Source organism: Engystomops pustulosus, chromosome 3 (assembly GCF_040894005.1).
Source record: "Engystomops pustulosus chromosome 3, aEngPut4.maternal, whole genome shotgun sequence".
Lineage (NCBI taxonomy): Eukaryota > Metazoa > Chordata > Amphibia > Anura > Leptodactylidae > Engystomops > Engystomops pustulosus.
In genome coordinates, this window is record NC_092413.1 from 231,959,187 (window position 1) to 231,982,747 (window position 23,561).

Here is a 23,561-nt window from a genome sequence, read left to right on the forward strand (position 1 = left end):
CTGTGCTATACTATATACTGCCCTGTAATACTCTGGTACTGCTGTGCTATACTATATACTGTCCTGTAATACTCCGGTACTGCTGTGCTATACTATATACTGCCCTGTAATACTCTGGTACTGCTGTGCTATACTATATACTGCCCTGTAATACCCTGGTACTGCTGTGCTATACTATATACTGTCCTGTAATACTCCGGTACTGCTGTGCTATACTATATACTGTCCTGTAATACTCTGGTACTGCTGTGCTATACTATATACTGTCCTGTAATACTCCGGTACTGCTGTGCTATACTATATACTGTCCTGTAATACTCCGGTACTGCTGTGCTATACTATATACTGTCCTGTAATACTCCGGTACTGCTGTGCTATACTATATACTGTCCTGTAATACTCTGGTACTGCTGTGCTATACTATATACTGTCCTGTAATACTCCGGTACTGCTGTGCTATACTATATACTGTCCTGTAATACCCTGGTACTGCTGTGCTATACTGTATACTGTCCTGTAATACTCTGGTACTGCTGTGCTATACTATATACTGCCCTGTAATACTCTGGTACTGCTGTGCTATACTATATACTGTCCTGTAATACTCCGGTACTGCTGTGCTATACTATATACTGCCCTGTAATACTCTGGTACTGCTGTGCTATACTATATACTGCCCTGTAATACTCTAGTCCCCTCAGTACTACCACTCTGTGTATGTCGGTCTGAATTCTTCTCCAGCTACTGGATCTGACTTCAGATAATCTATGTGCCATGCTGGGGGTTGTAGTCCCATGTATAATGACACATCACCCACATCTGCTGCGGAGATCTGTAGTCCAGCTGCAGCAGGAAATCCTTGGGAAATTCTACAGCTGCAGAACAACTCCTCTGCCCCAGGACAAGTGACTGACGGGACACAAGGGGGGGGGGGGGCGGGGGTCCGAGACCCTGGGAAGTAGATGAGCTACACCCCCCCCCCCCCCAGCATCTGTAATCACATCATTGTCTCTACCCGCCTGCACCAGGGAGAGCGGCATCCCCAGAGACCCCAGGGAGGAGGGAGGCACCGACCATATCACACAGGAGAGGATTAGATACACAGCTCAGCAGACCGTATCACACAGGAGAGGATTAGATACACAGCTCAGCAGACCGTATCACACAGGACAGGATTAGATACACAGCTCATCAGATCGTATCACAGGAGAGGATTAGATACACAGCTCATCAGACAGTATCACACAGGAGAGGATTAGATACACAGCTCAGCAGACAGTATCACACAGGAGAGGATTAGATACACAGCTTATCAGACAGTATCACACAGGAGAGGATTAGATACACAGCTCAGCAGTCAGTATCACACAGGATAGGATTAGATACACAGCTCAGCAGGCAGTATCACACAGGATAGGATTAGATACACAGCTCAGCAGACCGTATCACACAGGACAGGATTAGATACACAGCTCATCAGATCGTATCACACAGGAGAGGATTAGATACACAGCTCATCAGACAGTATCACACAGGAGAGGATTAGATACACAGCTCAGCAGTCAGTATCACACAGGATAGGATTAGATACACAGCTCAGCAGGCAGTATCACACAGGATAGGATTAGATACACAGCTCAGCAGTCAGTATCACACAGGATAGGATTAGATACACAGCTCAGCAGACAGTATCACACAGGATAGGATTAGATACACAGCTCAGCAGACAGTATCACACAGGATAGGATTAGATACACAGCTCAGCAGACAGTATCACACAGGATAGGATTAGATACACAGCTCAGCAGGCAGTATCACACAGGAGAGGATTAGATACACAGCTCAGCAGTCAGTATCACACAGGAGAGGATTAGATACACAGCTCAGCAGACAGTATCACACAGGAGAGGATTAGATACACAGCTCAGCAGACAGTATCACACAGGATAGGATTAGATACACAGCTGAGCAGACAGTATCACACAGGAGAGGATTAGATATACAGCTCAGCAGACAGTATCACACAGGAGAGGATTAGATACACAGCTCAGCAGACCGTATCACACAGGATAGGATTAGATACACAGCTCAGCAGACAGTATCACACAGGATGAGATTAGATACACAGCTCAGCAGGCAGTATCACACAGGAGAGGATTAGATACACAGCTCAGCAGACAGTATCACACAGGAGAGGATTAGATACACAGCTCAGCAGACCGTATCACACAGGATAGGATTAGATACACAGCTCAGCAGTCAGTATCACATAGGAGAGGATTAGATACACAGCTCAGCAGGCAGTATCACACAGGATAGGATTAGATTCACAGCTCAGCAGATCGTATCACACAGGAGAGGATTAGATACACAGCCCAGCAGACAGTATCACACATGATGGGATTAGATACACAGCTCATCAGACCGTATCACACAGGATAGGATTAGATACACAGCTCAGCAGACAGTATCACACAGGATGAGATTAGATACACAGCTCAGCAGATTGTATCACACAGGAGAGGATTAGATACACATCTCAGCAGACAGTATCACACAGGAGAGGATTAGATACACAGCTCAGCAGACAGTATCACACAGGAGAGGATTAGATACACAGCTCAGCAGACAGTATCACACAGGATAGGATTAGATACACAGCTGAGCAGACAGTATCACACAGGAGAGGATTAGATACACAGCTCAGCAGACAGTATCACACAGGAGAGGATTAGATACACAGCTCAGCAGACCGTATCACACAGGATAGGATTAGATACACAGCTCAGCAGACAGTATCACACAGGATGAGATTAGATACACAGCTCAGCAGGCAGTATCACACAGGAGAGGATTAGATACACAGCTCAGCAGACAGTATCACACAGGATAGGGTTAGATACACAGCAGACAGTATCACACAGGGCATGATTAGATACACAGCTCAGCAGACCGTATCACACAGGATAGGATTAGATACACAGCTCAGCAGACAGTATCACACAGGATAGGATTAGATACACAGCTCAGCAGACCGTATCACACAGGATAGGATTAGATACACAGCTCAGCAGGCAGTATCACACAGGATAGGATTAGATACACAGCTCAGCAGAGAGTATCACACATGATGGGATTAGATACACAGCTCATCAGACCGTATCACACAGGATAGGATTAGATACACAGCTCAGCAGACAGTATCACACAGGAGAGGATTAGATACACAGCTCAGCAGGCAGTATCACACAGGAGAGGATTAGATACACAGCTCAGCAGACAGTATCACACAGGATAGGGTTAGATACACAGCAGACAGTATCACACAGGGCATGATTAGATACACAGCTCAGCAGGCAGTATCACACAGGATAGGATTAGATACACAGCTCAGCAGAGAGTATCACACATGATGGGATTAGATACACAGCTCATCAGACCGTATCACACAGGATAGGATTAGATACACAGCTCAGCAGACAGTATCACACAGGAGAGGATTAGATACACAGCTCAGCAGACAGTATCACACAGGATAGGATTAGATACACAGCTCAGCAGACAGTATCACACATGATGGGATTAGATACACAGCTCGGCAGACAGTATCACACAGGATAGGATTAGATACACAGCTCAGCAGACAGTATCACACAGGATAGGATTAGATACACAGCCCAGCAGTCAGTATCACACAGGATAGGATTAGATACACATCTCGGCAGTCAGTATCACACAGGATAGGATTAGATACACAGCTCAGCAGACAGTATCACACAGGATAGGATTAGATACACTGCTCAGCAGTCAGTATCACACAGGATAAGATTAGATACACAGCTCAGCAGACCGTATCACACAGGGTAGGATTAGATACACAGCTCAGCAGTATCACACAGGATAGGATTAGATACACATCTCGGCAGTCAGTATCACACAGGATAGGATTAGATACACATCTCGGCAGTCAGTATCACACAGGATAGGATTAGATACACAGCTCAGCAGTCAGTATCACACAGGATAGGATTAGATACACAGCTCAGCAGTCAGTATCACACAGGATAGGATTAGATACACATCTCGGCAGTCAGTATAACACAGGATAGGATTAGATACACAGCCCAGCAGACAGTATCACACATTACAGGCTTGGATACATAGCTCAGCAGGCAGTATCACACATGATGGGATTAGATACACAGCTCAGCAGACAGTATCACACAAAATACGATTAGATACACAGCTCAGCAGACAGTATCACACAGGATAGGATTAGATACACAGCTGAGCAGACAGTATCACACAGGAGAGGATTAGATACACAGCTCAGCAGACCGTATCACACAGGATAGGATTAGATACACAGCTCAGCAGACAGTATCACACAGGATGAGATTAGATACACAGCTCAGCAGGCAGTATCACACAGGAGAGGATTAGATACACAGCTCAGCAGACAGTATCACACATTACAGGCTTGGATACACAGCTCAGCAGACAGTATCACACATTACAGGCTTGGATACATAGCTCAGCAGGCAGTATCACACATTACAGGCTTGGATACACAGCTCAGCAGGCAGTATCACACATTACAGGCTTGGATACACAGCTCAGCAGGCAGTATCACACAGCAGAGGATTAGATACACAGCTCAGCAGACAGTATCACATATTACAGGCTTGGATACACAGCTCGGCAGCCAGTATCACACAGCATAGGATTAGATACACAGCTCGGCAGACAGTATCACACATTACAGGCTTGGATACACAGCTCAGCAGGCAGTATCACACAGGAGAGGATTAGATACACAGCTCAGCAGGCAGTATCACACAGGAGAGGATTAGATACACAGCTCAGCAGACAGTATCACACATTACAGGCTTGGATACAGTGGTCCAGATGACAGGATATTAGTACCACACGTTGGTAACTCTGCAGGAAGCATCTGGAGAACATTTGCTGCAAGTTTTAAATCCTTATAGTTGTCTAGATCTCTGCTTGCTGTCATGGAGACATTAATGTGATCTGTATAATTGTGGGCAAAAGCGATAAGATCAGAGTCAGAAGGAGGTGAGGATAGAAGAGGGGAAGGAGCAGAAAAGAGAGGAACAGTATTATCTATACCGGTCTGTATGTACATCGCTGTATATTATCTATACCGGTCTGTATGTACATCGCTGTATATTATCTATACCGGTCTGTATGTACATCGCTGTATATTATCTATACTGGTCTGTATGTACATCGCTGTATATTATCTATACCGGTCTGTATGTGCATCGCTGTATATTATCTATACTGGTCTGTATGTACATCGCTGTATATTATCTATACTGGTCTGTATGTACATCGCTGTATATTATCTATACTGGTCTGTATGGACATCGCTGTATATTATCTATACCGGTCTGTATGTACATCGCTGTATATTATCTATACTGGTGTGTATGTACATCGCTGTATATTATCCATACTGGTCTGTATGTACATCGCTGTATATTATCTATACTGGTCTGTATGTACATCGCTGTATATTATCTATACTGGTCTGTATGTACATCGCTGTATATTATCTATACTGGTCTGTATGTACATCGCTGTATATTATCTATACTGGTCTGTATGTACATCGCTGTATATTATCTATACCGGTCTGTATGTACATCGCTGTATATTATCTATACTGGTCTGTATGTGCATCGCTGTATATTATCTATACTGGTCTGTATGTGCATCGCTGTATATTATCTATACTGGTCTGTATGTACATCGCTGTATATGATCTATACCGGTCTGTATGTACATCGCTGTATATTATCTATACTGGTCTGTATGTACATCGCTGTATATTATCTATACTGGTCTGTATGTACATCGCTGTATATTATCTATACCGGTCTGTATGTACATCGCTGTATATTATCTATACTGGTCTGTATGTACATCGCTGGATATTATCTATACCGGTCTGTATGTACATCGCTGTATATTATCCATGCTGGTCTGTATGTACATCGCTGTATATTATCTATACTGGTCTGTATGTACATCGCTGTATATTATCTATACTGGTCTGTATGTACATCGCTGTATATTATCTATACTGGTCTGTATGTACATCGCTGGATATTATCTATACTGGTCTGTATGTACATCGCTGTATATTATCTATACTGGTCTGTATGTACATCGCTGTATATTATCTATACCGGTCTGTATGTACACTGCTGTATATTATCTATACTGGTCTGTATGTACATCGCTGTATATTATCTATACTGGTGTGTATGTACATCGCTGTATATTATCCATGCTGGTCTGTATGTACATCGCTGTATATTATCTATACTGGTCTGTATGTACATCGCTGTATATTATCTATACTGGGCTGTATGTACATCGCTGTATATTATCTATACTGGTCTGTATGTACATCGCTGGATATTATCCATGCTGGTCTGTATGTACATCGCTGGATATTATCTATACCGGTCTGTATGTACACTGCTGTATATTATCTATACTGGTCTGTATGTACATCGCTGTATATTATCTATACCGGTCTGTATGGACATCGCTGTATATTATCCATGCTGGTCTGTATGTACATCGCTGGATATTATCTATACTGGTCTGTATGTACATCGCTGGATATTATCTATACTGGTCTGTATGTACATCGCTGTATATTATCTATACTGGTCTGTATGTACATCGCTGTATATTATCTATACCGGTCTGTATGTACATCGCTGTATATTATCTATACTGGTCTGTATGGACATCGCTGTATATTATCTATACCGGTCTGTATGTACATCGCTGTATATTATCTATACTGGTGTGTATGTACATCGCTGTATATTATCCATACTGGTCTGTATGTACATCGCTGTATATTATCTATACTGGTCTGTATGTACATCGCTGTATATTATCCATACTGGTCTGTATGTACATCGCTGTATATTATCTATACTGGTCTGTATGTACATCGCTGGATATTATCTATACTGGTCTGTATGTACATCGCTGTATATTATCTATACCGGTCTGTATGTACATCGCTGGATATTATCTATACTGGTCTGTATGTACATCGCTGGATATTATCTATACTGGTCTGTATGTACATCGCTGGATATTATCTATGCTGGTCTGTATGTACATCGCTGTATATTATCTATACTGGTCTGTATGTACATCGCTGTATATTATCTATACTGGTCTGTATGTACATCGCTGTATATTATCTATACTGGTCTGTATGTACATCGCTGGATATTATCTATACTGGTCTGTATGTAAATCGCTGGATATTATCTATACTGGTCTGTATGTACATCGCTGGATATTATCTATACTGGTCTGTATGTGCATCGCTGTATATTATCTATACTGGTCTGTATGTACATCGCTGTATATTATCCATACTGGTCTGTATGTACATCGCTGTATATTATCTATACTGGTCTGTATGTACATCGCTGTATATTATCTATACCGGTCTGTATGTACATCGCTGTATATTATCTATACTGGTCTGTATGTACATTGCTGTATATTATCTATACTGGTCTGTATGTACATCGCTGTATATTATCTATACTGGCCTGTATGTACATCGCTGTATATTATCTATACCGGTCTGTATGTACATCGCTGGATATTATCTATACTGGTCTGTATGGACATCGCTGTTTATTATCCATGCTGGTCTGTATGGACATCGCTGTTTATTATCCATGCTGGTCTGTATGTACATCGCTGTATATTATCTATACCGGTCTGTATGTACATCGCTGTATATTATCTATACTGGTCTGTATGTACATCGCTGTATATTATCTATACTGGTGTGTATGTACATCGCTGTATATTATCCATACTGGTCTGTATGTACGTCGCTGTATATTATCTATACCGGTCTGTATGTACATCGCTGTATATTATCTATACCGGTCTGTATGTACATCGCTGGATATTATCTATACTGGTGTGTATGTACATCGCTGTATATGATCTATACCGGTCTGTATGTACATCGCTGTATATTAGCTATACTGGTCTGTATGTACATCGCTGTATATTATCCATGCTGGTCTGTATGTACATCGCTGTATATTATCTATACTGGTCTGTATGTACATCGCTGTATATTATCTATACTGGTGTGTATGTACATCGCTGTATATTATCCATACTGGTCTGTATGTACGTCGCTGTATATTATCTATACTGGTCTGTATGTACATCGCTGTATATTATCTATACTGGTCTGTATGTACATCGCTGTATATTATCTATACCGGTCTGTATGGACATCGCTGTATATTATCTATACTGGTCTGTATGGACATCGCTGTATATTATCTATACCGGTCTGTATGTACATCGCTGTATATGATCTATACTGGTCTGTATGTACATCGCTGTATATTATCTATACTAGTCTGTATGTACATCGCTGTATATGATCTATACTGGTCTGTATGTACATCGCTGTATACGATCCATACTGTTACAGGTCCCTGCAGCTGTGGTTCTGTGGGTGGTGTCCTCCTCCATGTGGTTTTGGGTTGATCACAGTGGGTGACCCCGGATGTTGAGGTCATTGCTCTGATTATTTGGGGTGTATTATGCGGGTGATGAGGTTGGGGGCAGGACACGGCACAGAGCTGCATCTCATAGAGGAGACACGTAATGAATGTTTCCCTGTAAATCACTGGACGGCAGACAATGGAGGCGCGAGGCACGAGGCGCTGACTCCGTGTGATCCGATGCCACCGGGGGCTTTAATCATTTATCCCCCCCTGTATCCGGGGGCAGCTCCCACGCTCCATCCGCACTGCAGATCCAATGTGTGACCCAGGACTGGGGGGAGCAGAAATCCAGAACCTCTGCAAACTGCAATATTGGGGACCGGACCACTAGGGGATCACAGGACCCGGAGTGGGGGGTCTATGGGGAGCACTGGGCAGGGGATAGTATCAGGCTGAGCAGTGATGTGGGGTTCAGTGATAGAGGATATAGGCATAGAGGGTGCAGTGATGGGGGGCACTTATGTGCTGTATATGGGGGTACGGTATCACGCCGGTGCTGTATACAGGGGGGTACGGTATCTGTGCTGTATACAGGGGGGGGTGCGGTATCTGTGCTGTATACAGGGGGGGGGGGGTACAGTATCTGTGCTGTATACAGGGGGGGGTACGGTATCTGTGCTGTATACGGGGGGGGGGGGTGCGGTATCTGTGCTGTATACAGGGGGGTACAGTATCTGTGCTGTATACGGGGGCTCGTGTATCCCGGAGGAGGCGTCTCACGCGCCGGAGCTGATGACAGGAGACAGATATAGGACGAGGATCAGGAAGAGAAGAGGAAATGGCTGAAGTGTTGGAGGATGTTTGGGGATAATATACAGGAGATCCTCGCGTCCCAACTACAGACAGCGACCACCCGAGTATTACCCCGATACTACCCCGGGACTGCACCCCTGTACCACCCAAGTATTACCCCGAGACTGCACCCCTGTACCACCCGAGTATTACCCCGATACTACCCCGGGACTGCACCCCTGTACCACCCAAGTATTACCCCCAGACTGCACCCCTGTACCACCCGAGTATTACCACAAGACTGCACCCCTGTACCACCCGAGTATTACCCCAAGACTACACCCCTGTACTACTCGATACTACCCCCAGACTGCACCCCTGTACTACCCGATACTACCCCCAGACTGCACCCCTGTACCACCCGATACTACCCCCAGACTGCACCCCTGTACCACCCGAGTATTACCCCCATACTACCCCGAGACTGCACCCCTGTGCCACCCGAGTATTACCCCCATACTACCCCGAGACTGCAACTCTGTACCACCCGAGTATTACCCCCATACTACCCCGAGACTGCACCCCAGTACTACCCCAGTATTACTGTATCTCTATATAGTAAAATTGGTTCTGGTCCTGTATCTATGTAGTTGGTTCTGGTCCTGCATCTACGTAGTTTGTTCTGGTCCTGCGTCTTCGTAGTTTGTTCTGGTCCTGCGTCTACGTAGTTTGTTCTGGTCCTGCGTCTATGTAGATGGTTCTGGTCCTGCGTCTATGTAGATGGTTCTGGTGCTGTATCTATGCAGTTGGTTCTGGTGCTGTATCTATGTAGTTGGTTCTGGTGCTGTATCTATGTAGTTGGTTCTGGTGCTGTATCTATGTAGTTGGTTCTGGTGCTGTATCTATGTAGTTGGTTCTGGTGCTGTATCTATGTAGTGTGCAATATGTTTGGTTATTGTTTAGTTTCTATGTAACAAGTTTTGCTGTATTTATGGGCCAAACACCGGATCATTTAAAGACTCTGATCCATCGGGGCGACCACAATCTCTTTACAGCCCCGGAGCCCAAATATTCTTCTACTACTAAACCACAAATATAAAGCTAAATGTGCGCAGGGGGGGGGGGGGGGACACAAATTGTAGCAGAGAGATAAATATTCTACATATCACAGGATCAACTCACATCCAGGATTGTAGCTGTAAGAATGGGTGTGAGAGGGGCCCCGGCTACATGTGTGTAGCACGCACTCATACACTATGTGCAGGATTACACTGTCTGGTGACATTTAGCTCCTGACTGCGGGGTCTGTGTTGTGGTCACTCGTCTCTTCGTCAGGACACATTGCTCATAGTTCTCCCACACATTGGGCGACCTCCTGACCCCGAAAATAGAAGCGGCACACAGAGTAATATCCGTGTAATATCCCGGGTCTCCCGCACTCCGCCTGTAATATCCCGGGTCTCCCGCACTCCGCCTGTAATATCCCGGGTCTCCCGCATTCCGCCTGTAATATCCCGCGTCTCCCGCACTCCGCCTGTAATATCCCGGGTCTCCCGCACTCCGCCTGTAATATCCCGGGTCTCCCGCACTCCGCCTGTAATATCCCGGGTCTCCCGCACTCTGCCTGTAATATCCCGGGTCTCCCGCACTCCGCCTGTAATATCCCGGGTCTCCCGCACTCTGCCTGTAATATCCCGGGTCTCCCGCACTCTGCCTGTAATACCCCGGGTCTCCTGCACTCCGCCTGTAATATCCCGGGTCTCCCGCACTCTGCCTGTAATACCCCATGTCTCCCGCACTCTGCCTGTAATATCCCGGGTCTCCCGCACTCCGCCTGTAATATCCCGGGTCTCCCGCACTCCGCCTGTAATATCCCGCGTCTCCCACACTCTCCGTGTAATATCCAGGGTTTCCCGCACTCCGCATGTAATATTCTGCGTCTCCCGCACTCCGTGTAATATCCCGCGTCTCCCTCACTCCATGTGTGATATTCCGCGCTCCACGTGTGATATTCGTCCTTTCCATGTTCTCCACATTGTTTCCAGATGTTCACGTCAAGAAAGGATCAGCGAATGATTAGCGCCCATGACGGGAGCCAGGACAAGACGGGTCAGCTGGCAAAACCTCAGTCACTTTATGAGAAGTGGTTCTGATCTCATCTATCTGGACACCAGGGGACGGGGGATGGGTCCGCAGGTGGTGGCAGCTGTGATGAGGGTGGAGGGAGCTGCACTGGCGGCCCCTGGACACGAGAAGGTACATGAGGAACCCCCTGTCTCTATAAAGTACTTCTCTTTATGAGCTTTATGTTTGTGCTTTATAGCAGCTTACTGACATGATGCACAATCTACAATGTAAGAGATCCTACACATGGCAGGAGGACTTATGGAGGTGACATCTCATGGAGAAGAGGTCGCTATTTGCCCTGAGATGGGGCACAAATCTGGACCTTGTTATGCCTCCAAGTAAAAAAAGGGAGACCCTCTGCAGATGCTCAATACCAAATGGGCTCATGATACCACCAAGTGCATGAAGCTCCAGGCAAAGAAGATTCCGGAGGGGCTACAGGGCACTGTCTAGGAGTATAAGAGGGGGTGGGGACATGGACACTGAATGGTTAATCCTATTAATGGCAGTATATAGGAGACACATCTATGGGTTTTCCATCACATCGTCCTATGGCACACCTAGAATTCATATAATAGTCCAACACAACTATAGACAGACATTGAAGGGTTAAGATGTGGCCAGTCGTGGGCTTCTTCCAGTGACTAGAAATGACCAGATCTTCCTCAGGTTCACTAGATCCCCCCAAAAGTTTGAAGACCCCATCAAATTTCCTTATGTTCTACTGAACTAGAAACAATGGGTGACAACCAATATGGCCGTCATAACGGCCCCAACAAGGGTTGTGCCACAGCTTTCCCGCGCCCGGTCTACCAGTAATGTAGTCATATGGAGACACAGTCTACAAGCAGAGTAACATCGGCCATATTGTCCTTCCCTCGGGTTGTCTACAAGAACATGGCAGCTTTGTATAAGAGAAACAGCATCAAGTCTTGTGCGGCACTGCTGATCTCCAGTGGGATTGCAGTACCAGATACCGCCTACAAGCAGAAGTGGCGCTGTTTCTATACATAGGCAGCCGTGTTTTTCTAGTCCTGAAGAAGCTTACAATTCAATTTGAAAAGTTTAGAAGAAAATTTTTGAGAATTACCTTGAATTTCACTGCCAGTAGTTCGGTGGCTTTTTGTTCCTTGGTCAAGTCATCCATCATCTTCTCCTTCTCTTCGATCATCTTTATCTTTTCATCTGCCAACAAACTGTGGTCATCCTGTATGGCAGCCTTCTCCTGCTGCAGCCTCTCGGCCTGTTCCTTCAAGTAATTCCCTACATTCTTCTCGATGAGGTTCTCGTCGTTGTCCTCCTCGGCTTCTGTCTCTGGGACATTATCTCCATCCACCGATTTCTTTCTACGGCTGTTCCTCCTCCGTTTCTTGCTCAGCATCCCTCTCTTCTCGAGTTGGGCCTTCAGACGGGCAATTTCTTCTTGGAATTCCCTCAGTAGAGTGTCTTTGGGATCCTCGTTGATTCTCGGTTTGTTCTTGATGTTCTTAGCCCTGTTGGCAAACCTGAGGGTGGACAAGGTCTCATCAAAGTGATGAGATGCTGGGCCCATTGTGGCCACCATGATGGTTTTAGCGTTGCCACCTAGCGAGTCCTGTAGCAAGCGGGTGAGTTTGGAGTCTCTGTATGGGATGTGGGTGCTTCTGCCATCCACAAGCGCTGATATAACATTCCCTAGTGCCGACAAGGAGAGGTTAATCTTTGAAGCCTCTTTGGGTCTTTCTCCATTAACACCAGATTTGCTTTGTCGTTCGCTTCCAGCCAAGTCCACCAGGTTGAGTTTTCCCACCCGTATATGTTCCTCCCCATCTACACCCAATTCACTGCACTCAATGGTGATAACAAAAATAGTGTGGGACCTGGAGCTGTACTCGTTCATGTTGGTGCAGGCTACTGACCTGGCCTGGTTTCCCAAATTCATGACATGTTCGATTTCCTTTACATTTTTGGTCACAAATGAAGACAGGTCTTTGATGTAAACCCCACTCTCAGGATTCTCCTTCAGCTCCAGCTTCTTGGTCTGATCCTTACACAACAGGTCCCGGATTTCCTCCTGGTAGATCTCCAAGTAGGAGGCCCTCACCAAATACTGTTGGTTTTGGGAGCGTGAAATATGAGTGAAAATATGGTCAAATGAGTTGGGTATGACCCCTCTTTTGTCCGCCTCGGCCCACAGACCTTGCATGGTGTAGGTCTTACCCGTGCCGGTCTGTCCATAGGCAAATATAGTCCCATTAAACCCTTGCAAGACGGAATCAATGAGAGGCCTTACAGTCTCGTCGTAGAGGTCCGCCTGCTTGGAATTGGCATCGTAGACTGCATCAAAGGTGAACGTCTTTGGAAGCTCCCCGGGATTGGCCCTGGGATTCCGGATGGTCACCTGCCCCAATTTGATATCCATGGATACTATCCTGTCGTAGCCGGCAGCATCCTCCTTCCTGTTGATGGGGCGACATCTGACCACCACCTTGAGAGCTTCGCTGCTCTTGGTCTTGCTGCACATCTTGCCTCCCCTCCTGCGTCTCCTTACGTGAGATTGTTTATTCCTAGGAAGACGGAGATATATCCTTAGACGCTCCCAGTCATCGGTGGCTCTGGAACGATCCCTCCTCCTCCTCTTCTTCACCTTCTGGATTTAACGGGCACAATGATCTCCGTCTCTGTCATCGTTGCCCATGGTCGCCCGGCAGATGCTGAAATGACAAGGGATGCAGCGAGGAACGTGACCGGGGCGGAGGGATGATCCCGGGGTGTCCTGGTGTCACTTACAGATTTGGCTGCTAATCCTCTTTGATGTTCCTGAGTAGGGAGCAGCTGGAAACGCCTAGTCCTTGGCCAGCGATGGATCCTCATTCATTGCAGAGCGGCCGCTGCCTGGGCTAGAATGACAGGGAAAAACAGGGACTGGGGCGGAGCTGGGAATGATGCTCCGGAGAATAGGGAGGAGGAGGATGCCTGCACTGTGCCATCGCAGAGCCTGCCCACCAGGAGGATGACCTCAGCCCCCGGGGAGGGAGAGATTATCCTGCATTGGAATTCTGGGGGCTGTAGTCCTGATAAGAAATGTCTCCATACATAATGCGGCCTCTTTGTGTGGGAATCTCTGGGGATGCACAAGGGGTTAACGCCGCACAGGCGCAGAGATTGGATCCTGATAAAAGAGGGGGGGGGATTGTGCGTGCAACGACACGGACAGGCGCTGGTCCGATTGTCTCAGGCAACCGGATCTGTAAAATAGCCTAGAAATGATGGGGCTAATAATAGGAAGAATGAGCAAATGTTATAAAATCTTACTAGCGGGCTGTGAGAATGTGCTCTGATGGGGGGAGTAGTCCTGCCGCTTGTGCACTGACAATAGGAGGAGAATTCTCTCTCTGATACAATGTAACATCTGCTCATCTGCTACAATGGTGCAGCCGCAACACAACAGGGTCGGCTCCGCTGCAGCGGCGGCTCGGGGGAGGGAGCAGGGGGCAGAGCAGGGGGCAGGGGTCAGAGGTCATAATAGAGGGAGACAGAGCAAAATTACTACAAAATACCCAAATTATTAGAAATCCTGATGACAAACACTAAGGTCCAATCCTAATCTACCAGAGGTGGGAAATCTGGGATATCACAGCTGATGACATGGAGCGAGGGGAGCGCTGCCACCTGCTGGTCACACAAGGACATTACAATATTGTTATAAAGGAATTTAGGTTCTCCCTTTAAAGGGGTTGTCCACCTCTGACCCTAGGGTCCTGCTTGGTGTTTGTCAATGAGAGAGGGGCTGAATGGCAATACCATGCGTGACCTGTGGATAGGGGGGGGGGCACAGTTTTCCCTAAAAAGAGAAAACAATCCCTTTAAGAACAATCACAGCAGGGCCCCGCGCTCCAGGTGCAATCCTCTGGACCCGGGGAGACTGCCCGTAGTCTCACACACAGCAGATGTCACTGCGACTCCTCCATCTTCCATCAATGCAGGAAACTTGAGTTTATCTTATAAATTCTCCACATTTCTTATTTCATAAATTAGACTCAAAAAGAAAGAAGAACAAACAATAAAACTCATGAAAGACGACAGGAATGACAGGCACCCAGCTTTCCCAGGGTAAGATAGGAAACACACGAGGAAACAGAGAGGAAGAATCCTGCCCCATCACACACAGAGGCAGTATGTGACATCAGGGAGGAGCCTGCATTGTGTGCACCAGGTCATAGAAAGGTCATAGTGCAAAGAACAAAAAGGGGCAGGAGGGGTCACTGCATCATCCTGTGTACAAGTCTGTGGAGCCCAATAATAGACATGTCATTTACACATCCCCCATAACAGTGTCATTTACACATCCCCCATAACAGTGTCACCTACACATCCCCCCATAACAGTGTCACCTACACATCCCCCCATAACAGTGTCACCTACACATCCCCCCATAACAGTGTCATCTACACCTCCCCCCATAACAGTGTCACCTACACATCCCCCCATAACAGTGTCACCTACACATCCCCCCATAACAGTGTCATCTACACATCCCCCCATAACAGTGTCACCTACACATCCCCCCCATAACAGTGTCACCTACACATCCCCCCATAACAGTGTCACCTACACATCCCCCCATAACAGTGTCATCTACACATCCCCCCATAACAGTGTCATCTACACATCCCCCCATAACAGTGTCATCTACACATCCCCCCATAACAGTGTCACCTACACATCCCCCCATAACATTGTCACCTACACATCCCCCATAACAATGTCATCTACACATCCCCCATAACAGTGTCACCTACACATCCCCCCATAACAGTGTCACCTACACATCCCCCCATAACAGTGTCATCTACACATCCCCCATAACAGTGTCACCTACACATCCCCCATAACAGTGTCATCTACACATCCCCCCATAACAGTGTCACCTACACATCCCCCCATAACAGTGTCACCTACACATCCCCCCATAACAGTGTCACCTACACCCCCCATAACAGTGTCACCTACACATCCCCCATAACAGTGTCATCTACACATCCCCCATAACATTGTCACCTCCACATCCCCCATAACAGTGTCACCTCCACATCCCCCCATAACAGTGTCACCTACACATCCCCCCATAACAGTGTCACCTACACATCACCCCATAACAGTGTCACCTACACATCCCCCATAACAGTGTCATCTACACATCCCCCATAACAGTGTCATCTACACATCCCCCATAACAGTGTCACCTACACATCCCCCCATAACAGTGTCACCTACACATCCCCCCATAACAGTGTCACCTACACATCCCCCCATAACAGTGTCATCTACACATCCCCCCATAACAGTGTCACCCACACATCCCCCCATAACAGTGTCACCTACACATCCCCCATAACAGTGTCACCTACACATCCCCCATAACAGTGTCACCTACACATCCCCCATAACAGTGTCACCTACACATCCCCCATAACAGTGTCATCTACACATCCCCCCATAACAGTGTCACCTACACATCCCCCATAACAGTGTCACCTACACATCCCCCATAACAGTGTCACCTACACATCCCCCATAACAGTGTCATCTACACATCACCCCATAACAGTGTCACCTACACATCCCCCATAACAGTGTCATCTACACATCCCCCATAACAGTGTCATCTACACATCCTCCATAACAGTGTCATCTACACATCCCCCCATAACAGTGTCATCTACACATCCCCCATAACACTGTCACCTACACATCCCCCCATAACAGTGTCATCTACACATCCCCCCATAAGTGTCACCTACACATCCCCCATAACAGTGTCACCTACACATCCCCCATAACAGTGTCACCTACACATCCCCCCATAACAGTGTCATCTACACATCCCCCCATAAGTGTCACCTACACATCCCCCATAACAGTGTCACCTACACATCCCCCATAACAGTGTCACCTACACATCCCCCCATAACAGTGTCATCTACACATCCCCCATAACAGTGTCATCTACACATCCCCCCATAACAGTGTCATCTACACATCCCCCCATAACAGTGTCATCTACACATCCCCCCATAACAGTGTCATCTATACATCCCCCATAACAGTGTCATCTACACATCCCCCATAACAGTGTCATCTACACATCCCCCATAACAGTGTCATCTACACATCCCCCATAACAGTGTCATCTACACATCCCCCATAACAGTGTCATCTACACATCCCCCATAACAGTGTCACCTACACATCCCCCATAACAGTGTCATCTACACATCCCCCATAACAGTGTCACCTACACATCCCCCATAACAGTGTCACCTACACATCCCCCATAACAGTGTCATCTACACATCCCCCCCATAACAGTGTCATCTACACATCCCCCATAACATTGTCATCTACACATCCCCCATAACAGTGTCACCTACACATCCCCCATAACAGTGTCACCTACACATCCCCCCATAACAGTGTCATCTACACATCCCCCATAACAGTGTCATCTACACATCCCCCCATAACAGTGTCACCTACACATCCCCCCATAACAGTGTCATCTACACATCCCCCATAACAGTGTCATCTACACATCCCCCCATAACAGTGTCACCTACACATCCCCCATAACAGTGTCATCTACACATCCCCCCATAACAGTGTCATCTACACATCCCCCATAACAGTGTCATCTACACATCCCCCCATAAGTGCCATCTACACATCCCCCCATAACAGTGTCACCTACACATCCCCCCATAACAGTGTCATCTACACATCCCCCCATAAGTGTCACCTACACATCCCCCATAACAGTGTCACCTACACATCCCCCCATAACAGTGTCATCTACACATCCCCCATAACAGTGTCACCTACACATCCCCCATAATAGTGTCATCTACACATCCCCCCATAACAGTGTCACCTACACATCCCCCCATAACAGTGTCACCTACACATCCACCCATAACAGTGTCACCTACACATCCCCCATAACAGTGTCATCTACACATCCCCCCATAACAGTGTCACCTACACATCCCCCATAACAGTGTCATCTACACCTCCCCCATAACAGTGTCACCTACACATCCCCCCATAACAGTGTCACCTACACATCTCCCCATAACAGTGTCACCTACACATCCCCCCATAACAGTGTCACCTACACATCTCCCCATAACAGTGTCACCTACACATCCCCCCATAACAGTGTCACCTACACATCCCCCATAACAGTGTCACCTACACATCCCCCATAACAGTGTCACCTACACATCCCCCATAACAGTGTCATCTACACATCCCCCCATAACAGTGTCACCTACACATCCACCCATAACAGTGTCACCTACACATCCCCCCATAACAGTGTCATCTACACATCCCCCCATAACAGTGTCACCTACACATCCACCCATAACAGTGTCACCTACACATCCCCCATAACAGTGTCACCTACACATCCCCCATAACAGTGTCACCTACACATCCCCCCATAACAGTGTCATCTACACATCCCCCATAACAGTGTCACCTACACATCCCCCATAACAGTGTCACCTACACATCCCCCATAACAGTGTCACCTACACATCCCCCCATAAGTGTCACCTACACATCCCCCCATAACAGTGTCATCTACACATCCCCCCATAACAGTGTCACCTACACATCCCCCCCATAACAGTGTCACCTACACATCCCCCATAACAGTGTCACCTACACATCCCCCATAACAGTGTCATCTACACATCCCCCATAACAGTGTCACCTACACATCCCCCATAACAGTGTCACCTACACCTCCCCCCATAACAGTGTCACCTACACATCCCCCATAACAGTGTCACCTACACATCCCCCATAACAGTGTCATCTACACATCCCCCATAACAGTGTCACCTACACATCCCCCATAACAGTGTCACCTACACCTCCCCCCATAACAGTGTCACCTACACATCCCCCATAACAGTGTCACCTACACATCCCCCATAACATTGTCACCTACACATCCCCCCATAACAGTGTCATCTACACATCCCCCCATAACAGTGTCATCTACACATCCCCCATAACAGTGTCATCTACACATCCCCCATAACAGTGTCACCTACACATCCCCCATAACAGTGTCATCTACACATCCCCCATAACAGTGTCACCTACACATCCCCCCCATAACAGTGAACTGGACCGGGTAAGTAAATGAGCCCCTTAAACCTCTATGTACAAATGGGAATTATTGGGGCTAATTTACTTACCCGGTCCTCTCGCAATCCCGCGGTGCGTTGTCCGATGAGGATTCGGGTCCGGCGCAATTCACTAAGCTGGAGCACCCGAGTTCCTGCATCCATCGTTTCTGCGCTGAGGTTCACCTTCTTCTTTCTGGTGCATGTCAGTGCTTTATCTTGCGACACAATTCCTTTTTTAAATTCCGCGGTTTGTCCGAATTCCTCGGCCCGCCCCCGATTTCTGTCGCGTGCAAGCCCCATTACACGGGGCCTTGTGTTACATCTGTCATGTGACCAGAGTTACATCATCACAGGTCCTTTAGCCCTTTAACACTAGCAAACTGTACACCATGTATGTGGTCACATGAGATCACAGCAGCCTTCATGGAGGATGGAGAGTAGGAGAAGTCCTTGGAGGCTGCTGTGACTTCATGTGGTCAGATACATGCATGGGGTACAGTTTGCTATTGTTAAGAGGCTAAAAGACCTGAGATTATGTATTTGTGGTCACATGACATGAACTGCTGAATAGGAAGAAGGCATAAGGCATGGGGAGGAGTAGATGGGAGGGGCCGGCCATTCGGGATACGCCCCTCTGATGCCGGGTAATATAAGATAAAAGGTGATTTATGTGGATGTGAGCGAAACAATTTTTAGTGAAAAGAATGGAGACAGTCAGTTTTGAGAGCTCCCTTTAACCTTTCCCTTTAACTATAATCCAGGTTACAAATCCCACTAGACTTCTCCTCATTACTAAAAAGAGAAGATCTGGATGTCATTTCTTCTTGGTACAACTACAGATATCCGGTAAAGGTCTCAGGTTTGTTGTGGCACAGAGCACAGCAGGGTTAGGGAGCCTCCTGACTATGACACAACTTCTGACCTACCGAGACATGGCCGCCCACTGTCCACAACTAATACACCCCCACCTTGAGACCTGGGGGGGGGGCCACATCATGCTGGGGGAGGACGAGCTTCAGCAGGGACTGGGGAGATGCTCAGATGATGGGAAGATGGATACAGATAAATCCTGGTGGAGCCCCTTGTGGAGACCCTGGTGGAGGCTGCAGATGATGTGATATTGTCCACCACCTCTTCTCCGTAGATCTCCTGCTGAGATCATGTCTGATACTAATAGATATTCCTTCTGTTTTCTAGAGGAGGACCCTGAGCAGCAGCGCCCCCCTCAGGACACAGGGCGGTATATCACTTTAGCTGATATAGAGATACCTGTATGTAATGGGAGTCATTTACTAAGGGCCCGATTCGCGTTTTCTCGACGTGTTACCCGAATATTTCCGATTTGCGGCGATTGTACCTGAATTGCCCCGGGATTTTGGCGCACGTGATCGGATTGTGGCGCATCGGCACCGACATACATGCAACGGAAATCGGGGGGCGTGGCCGAACAAAAACACGACGGATTCGGAAAAACCGCTGCATTTAAAAAAGGAAATTGTGTCGCGGAGCTTGCACTCACCTTCATCCAGGATAGGATCGTGAACTTCAGTGCATTTCAGGGAACTTCATCGCAGCAGCGCCACCTGGTGGACGTCGGAGGAACTGCCTTGATGAATCCCGGCCGGACCCGAATCCACCGCAGAGAAGGCGCCGCTGGATTGCGAACGGACCAGGTAATTAAATCTGCCCCAATATGTCATATACAGGGGCAGGGGATGACCAGGCGTGGGGCTCCGCAGGGGCTGGAGTAGATGTCATTGGTTTTATGCTGCCCTCAGCCTGTACAGAAACTGATAGCAAAGAACTACCTTAAACATTTAGAGCTCATCTTTAATATTTCCGCTGGTGGCCACTAGATGGCGCTTCAGCTGAACCTTTACATCTGTCACTGAGTCTGGGAACCAGGTGTGCAGCAGGTATCATGATGTGTCCTGGTGGTCCCCGTTATCTATAGCGAGATCAATGAGACGCCTTTATGCCCACTGCGGAGAACATGAGACCTCCATCACTACAGGAGACGAGGCACCAAGACTGATACCTCACCCCCTGAAGAACAGAAGGGGGATATCCTCTGGGGATAGGCTCCGCCTCCTATTAGATGGATACTCAGATGTCAGGCACTAGAGATGTTTTACATGTTTTAGTTACTTGTTGCTAAATCCTTTGTTTTTAGTGAACCACAACCTGTATGCTTAGAAAATTGCACCATCTTTGTTGCTCCATCTGCTTCCTCCCCTTCCATTCTAGGTAGCCCCTTCTACTTTTCTTTCTATGGCCCCTCCTCCATCCTTCTCTTCTTCATGAATTTGTTACCCCTCCTCCTCCCTCCTCTTCCTGTATGTATTTCCCCATCTCCTCCCTCTTCCTGTCTGTGTGCCCCTCCTCCTCCCTCCTCTTCCTGTATGTATTTCCCCATCTCTCCCTCTTCCTGCCAGTGTGCCCCTCCTCCCTTCTCTTACTTTATGTATTTCCCATTTCCTCCCTCTTCCTGTCTGTGTTGCCCATCCTCTCCCACCTCCTCTTCCTGTATGTATTTCCATATCTCCTCCCTCTTTCTGCCTGTGTTGCCCCTCCTCTCCCAACTCCTCTTCCTGTATTTTTTCCCTTTTCCTCCCTCTTTATGCCTGTGTTGCCCCTCTTCCTCCCTTCTCTTACTGTATATTTGGCTCTGTCCTCCTCTTCCTGTCTGTGTGCCGATCCTCCTCCATCCTCTTCCTGTATGTATTTCCCCATCTCCTCCTTCTTCCTGTCTGTGTTCTCCTTCCTCCTCCCTCCTCTTCCTGTAGGTATTTCCTCATTACCTTCCTCTTCTTATCTGTGTGCCCCTCCTCCTCCCTCCTCTGCCTCTATGTATTTACCCATCTCCTCCCTCTTCCTGTCTGTCTTGCCCCTCATCCTCCCTCCTCTTCCTGTATGTATTTCCCCATCTCCTCACTCCTCCTCTTCCTGTATGTATTTCCCCATCTCCTCCCTCTTCCTGTCTGTGTTACCCGTCCTCCTCCCTCCTCTTCCTGTATGTATTTCCCCATCTCTCCCTTTTCCTGGCAGTGTGCCCCTCCTCCTCCTCCCTTCTCTTACTGTATGTATTTCCCCATCTCCTCCCTCTTCCCGTTTGTGTTGCCCCTCCTCTCCCACCTCCTCTTCCTTTATGATTTTCCCGATTTCCTCCCTCTTTCTGTCGGTGTTGCCCCTCTTCCTCCCTTCTCTTACTGTATATTTGGCTCCTCCTCCCACATCCTGTCTGTGTTGCCCATCCTCTCCCACCTCCTATTCCTGTATGTATTTCCCCATCTCCTCCCTCTTCCTGCCTGTGTTGCCCCTCCTCTCCCAACTCCTCTTCCTGTATGTATTTCCCCTTTTCCTCCCTCTTTCTGCCTGTGTTGCCCCTCTTCCTCCCTTCTCTTACTGTATATTTGGCTCTGTCCTCCTCTTCCTGTCTGTGTGCCGATCCTCCTCCATCCTCTTCCTGTATTTATTTCCCCATCTTCTCCTTCTTCCTGTCTGTGTTTCCCCTCCTCCTCCCTCCTCTTCCTGTAGGTATTTCCTCATTACCTTCCTCTTCTTATCTGTGTGCCCCTCCTCCTCCCTCCTCTGCCTCTATGCATTTATCCATCTCCTCCCTCTTTCTGTCTGTGTTGCCCCTCTTCCTCTCTTCTCTTACTGTATGTATTTCCCCATCTCCTCCCTCCTCCTCTTCCTGTATGTATTTCCCCATCTCCTCCCTCTTCCTGTCTGTGTTACCCGTCCTCCTCCCTCCTCTTACTGTATGTATTTCCCCATCTCTCCCTCTTCCTGTCTGTGTGCCCCTCCTCCTCCATCCTCTTCCTGTATGTATTTCCCCCTCTCCTCCCTCTTCCTGCCAGTGTGCCCCTCCTCCTCCTCCCTTCTCTTCCTTTATGTATTTCCC

At 47.5% G+C, this 23,561-nt stretch overlaps 1 protein-coding gene and 1 long non-coding RNA gene across 3 annotated transcripts in view; one reads left to right on the forward strand and one right to left on the reverse strand.

Annotated features, from left to right (window-relative positions):
• KIF3C (kinesin family member 3C) overlaps nucleotides 1–14,548 on the reverse strand; it is a 48,504-nt gene extending 33,956 nt beyond the window's left edge. Inside the window, exon 1 of one of the 2 annotated variants that reach the window (XM_072143986.1) lies at nucleotides 12,562–14,548. In XM_072143986.1, coding sequence (XP_072000087.1) covers nucleotides 12,562–13,974 — 1,413 coding nt within the window. In that variant the 5' untranslated portion in view covers nucleotides 13,975–14,548. The remainder of the gene's footprint in view (nucleotides 1–12,561) is intronic. The other variant, XM_072143988.1, reaches the window with a different exon arrangement.
• Nucleotides 1–23,561, forward strand: part of LOC140120751 (uncharacterized) — a 99,066-nt gene that overhangs the window by 40,997 nt on the left and 34,508 nt on the right. The window lies entirely within an intron of this gene.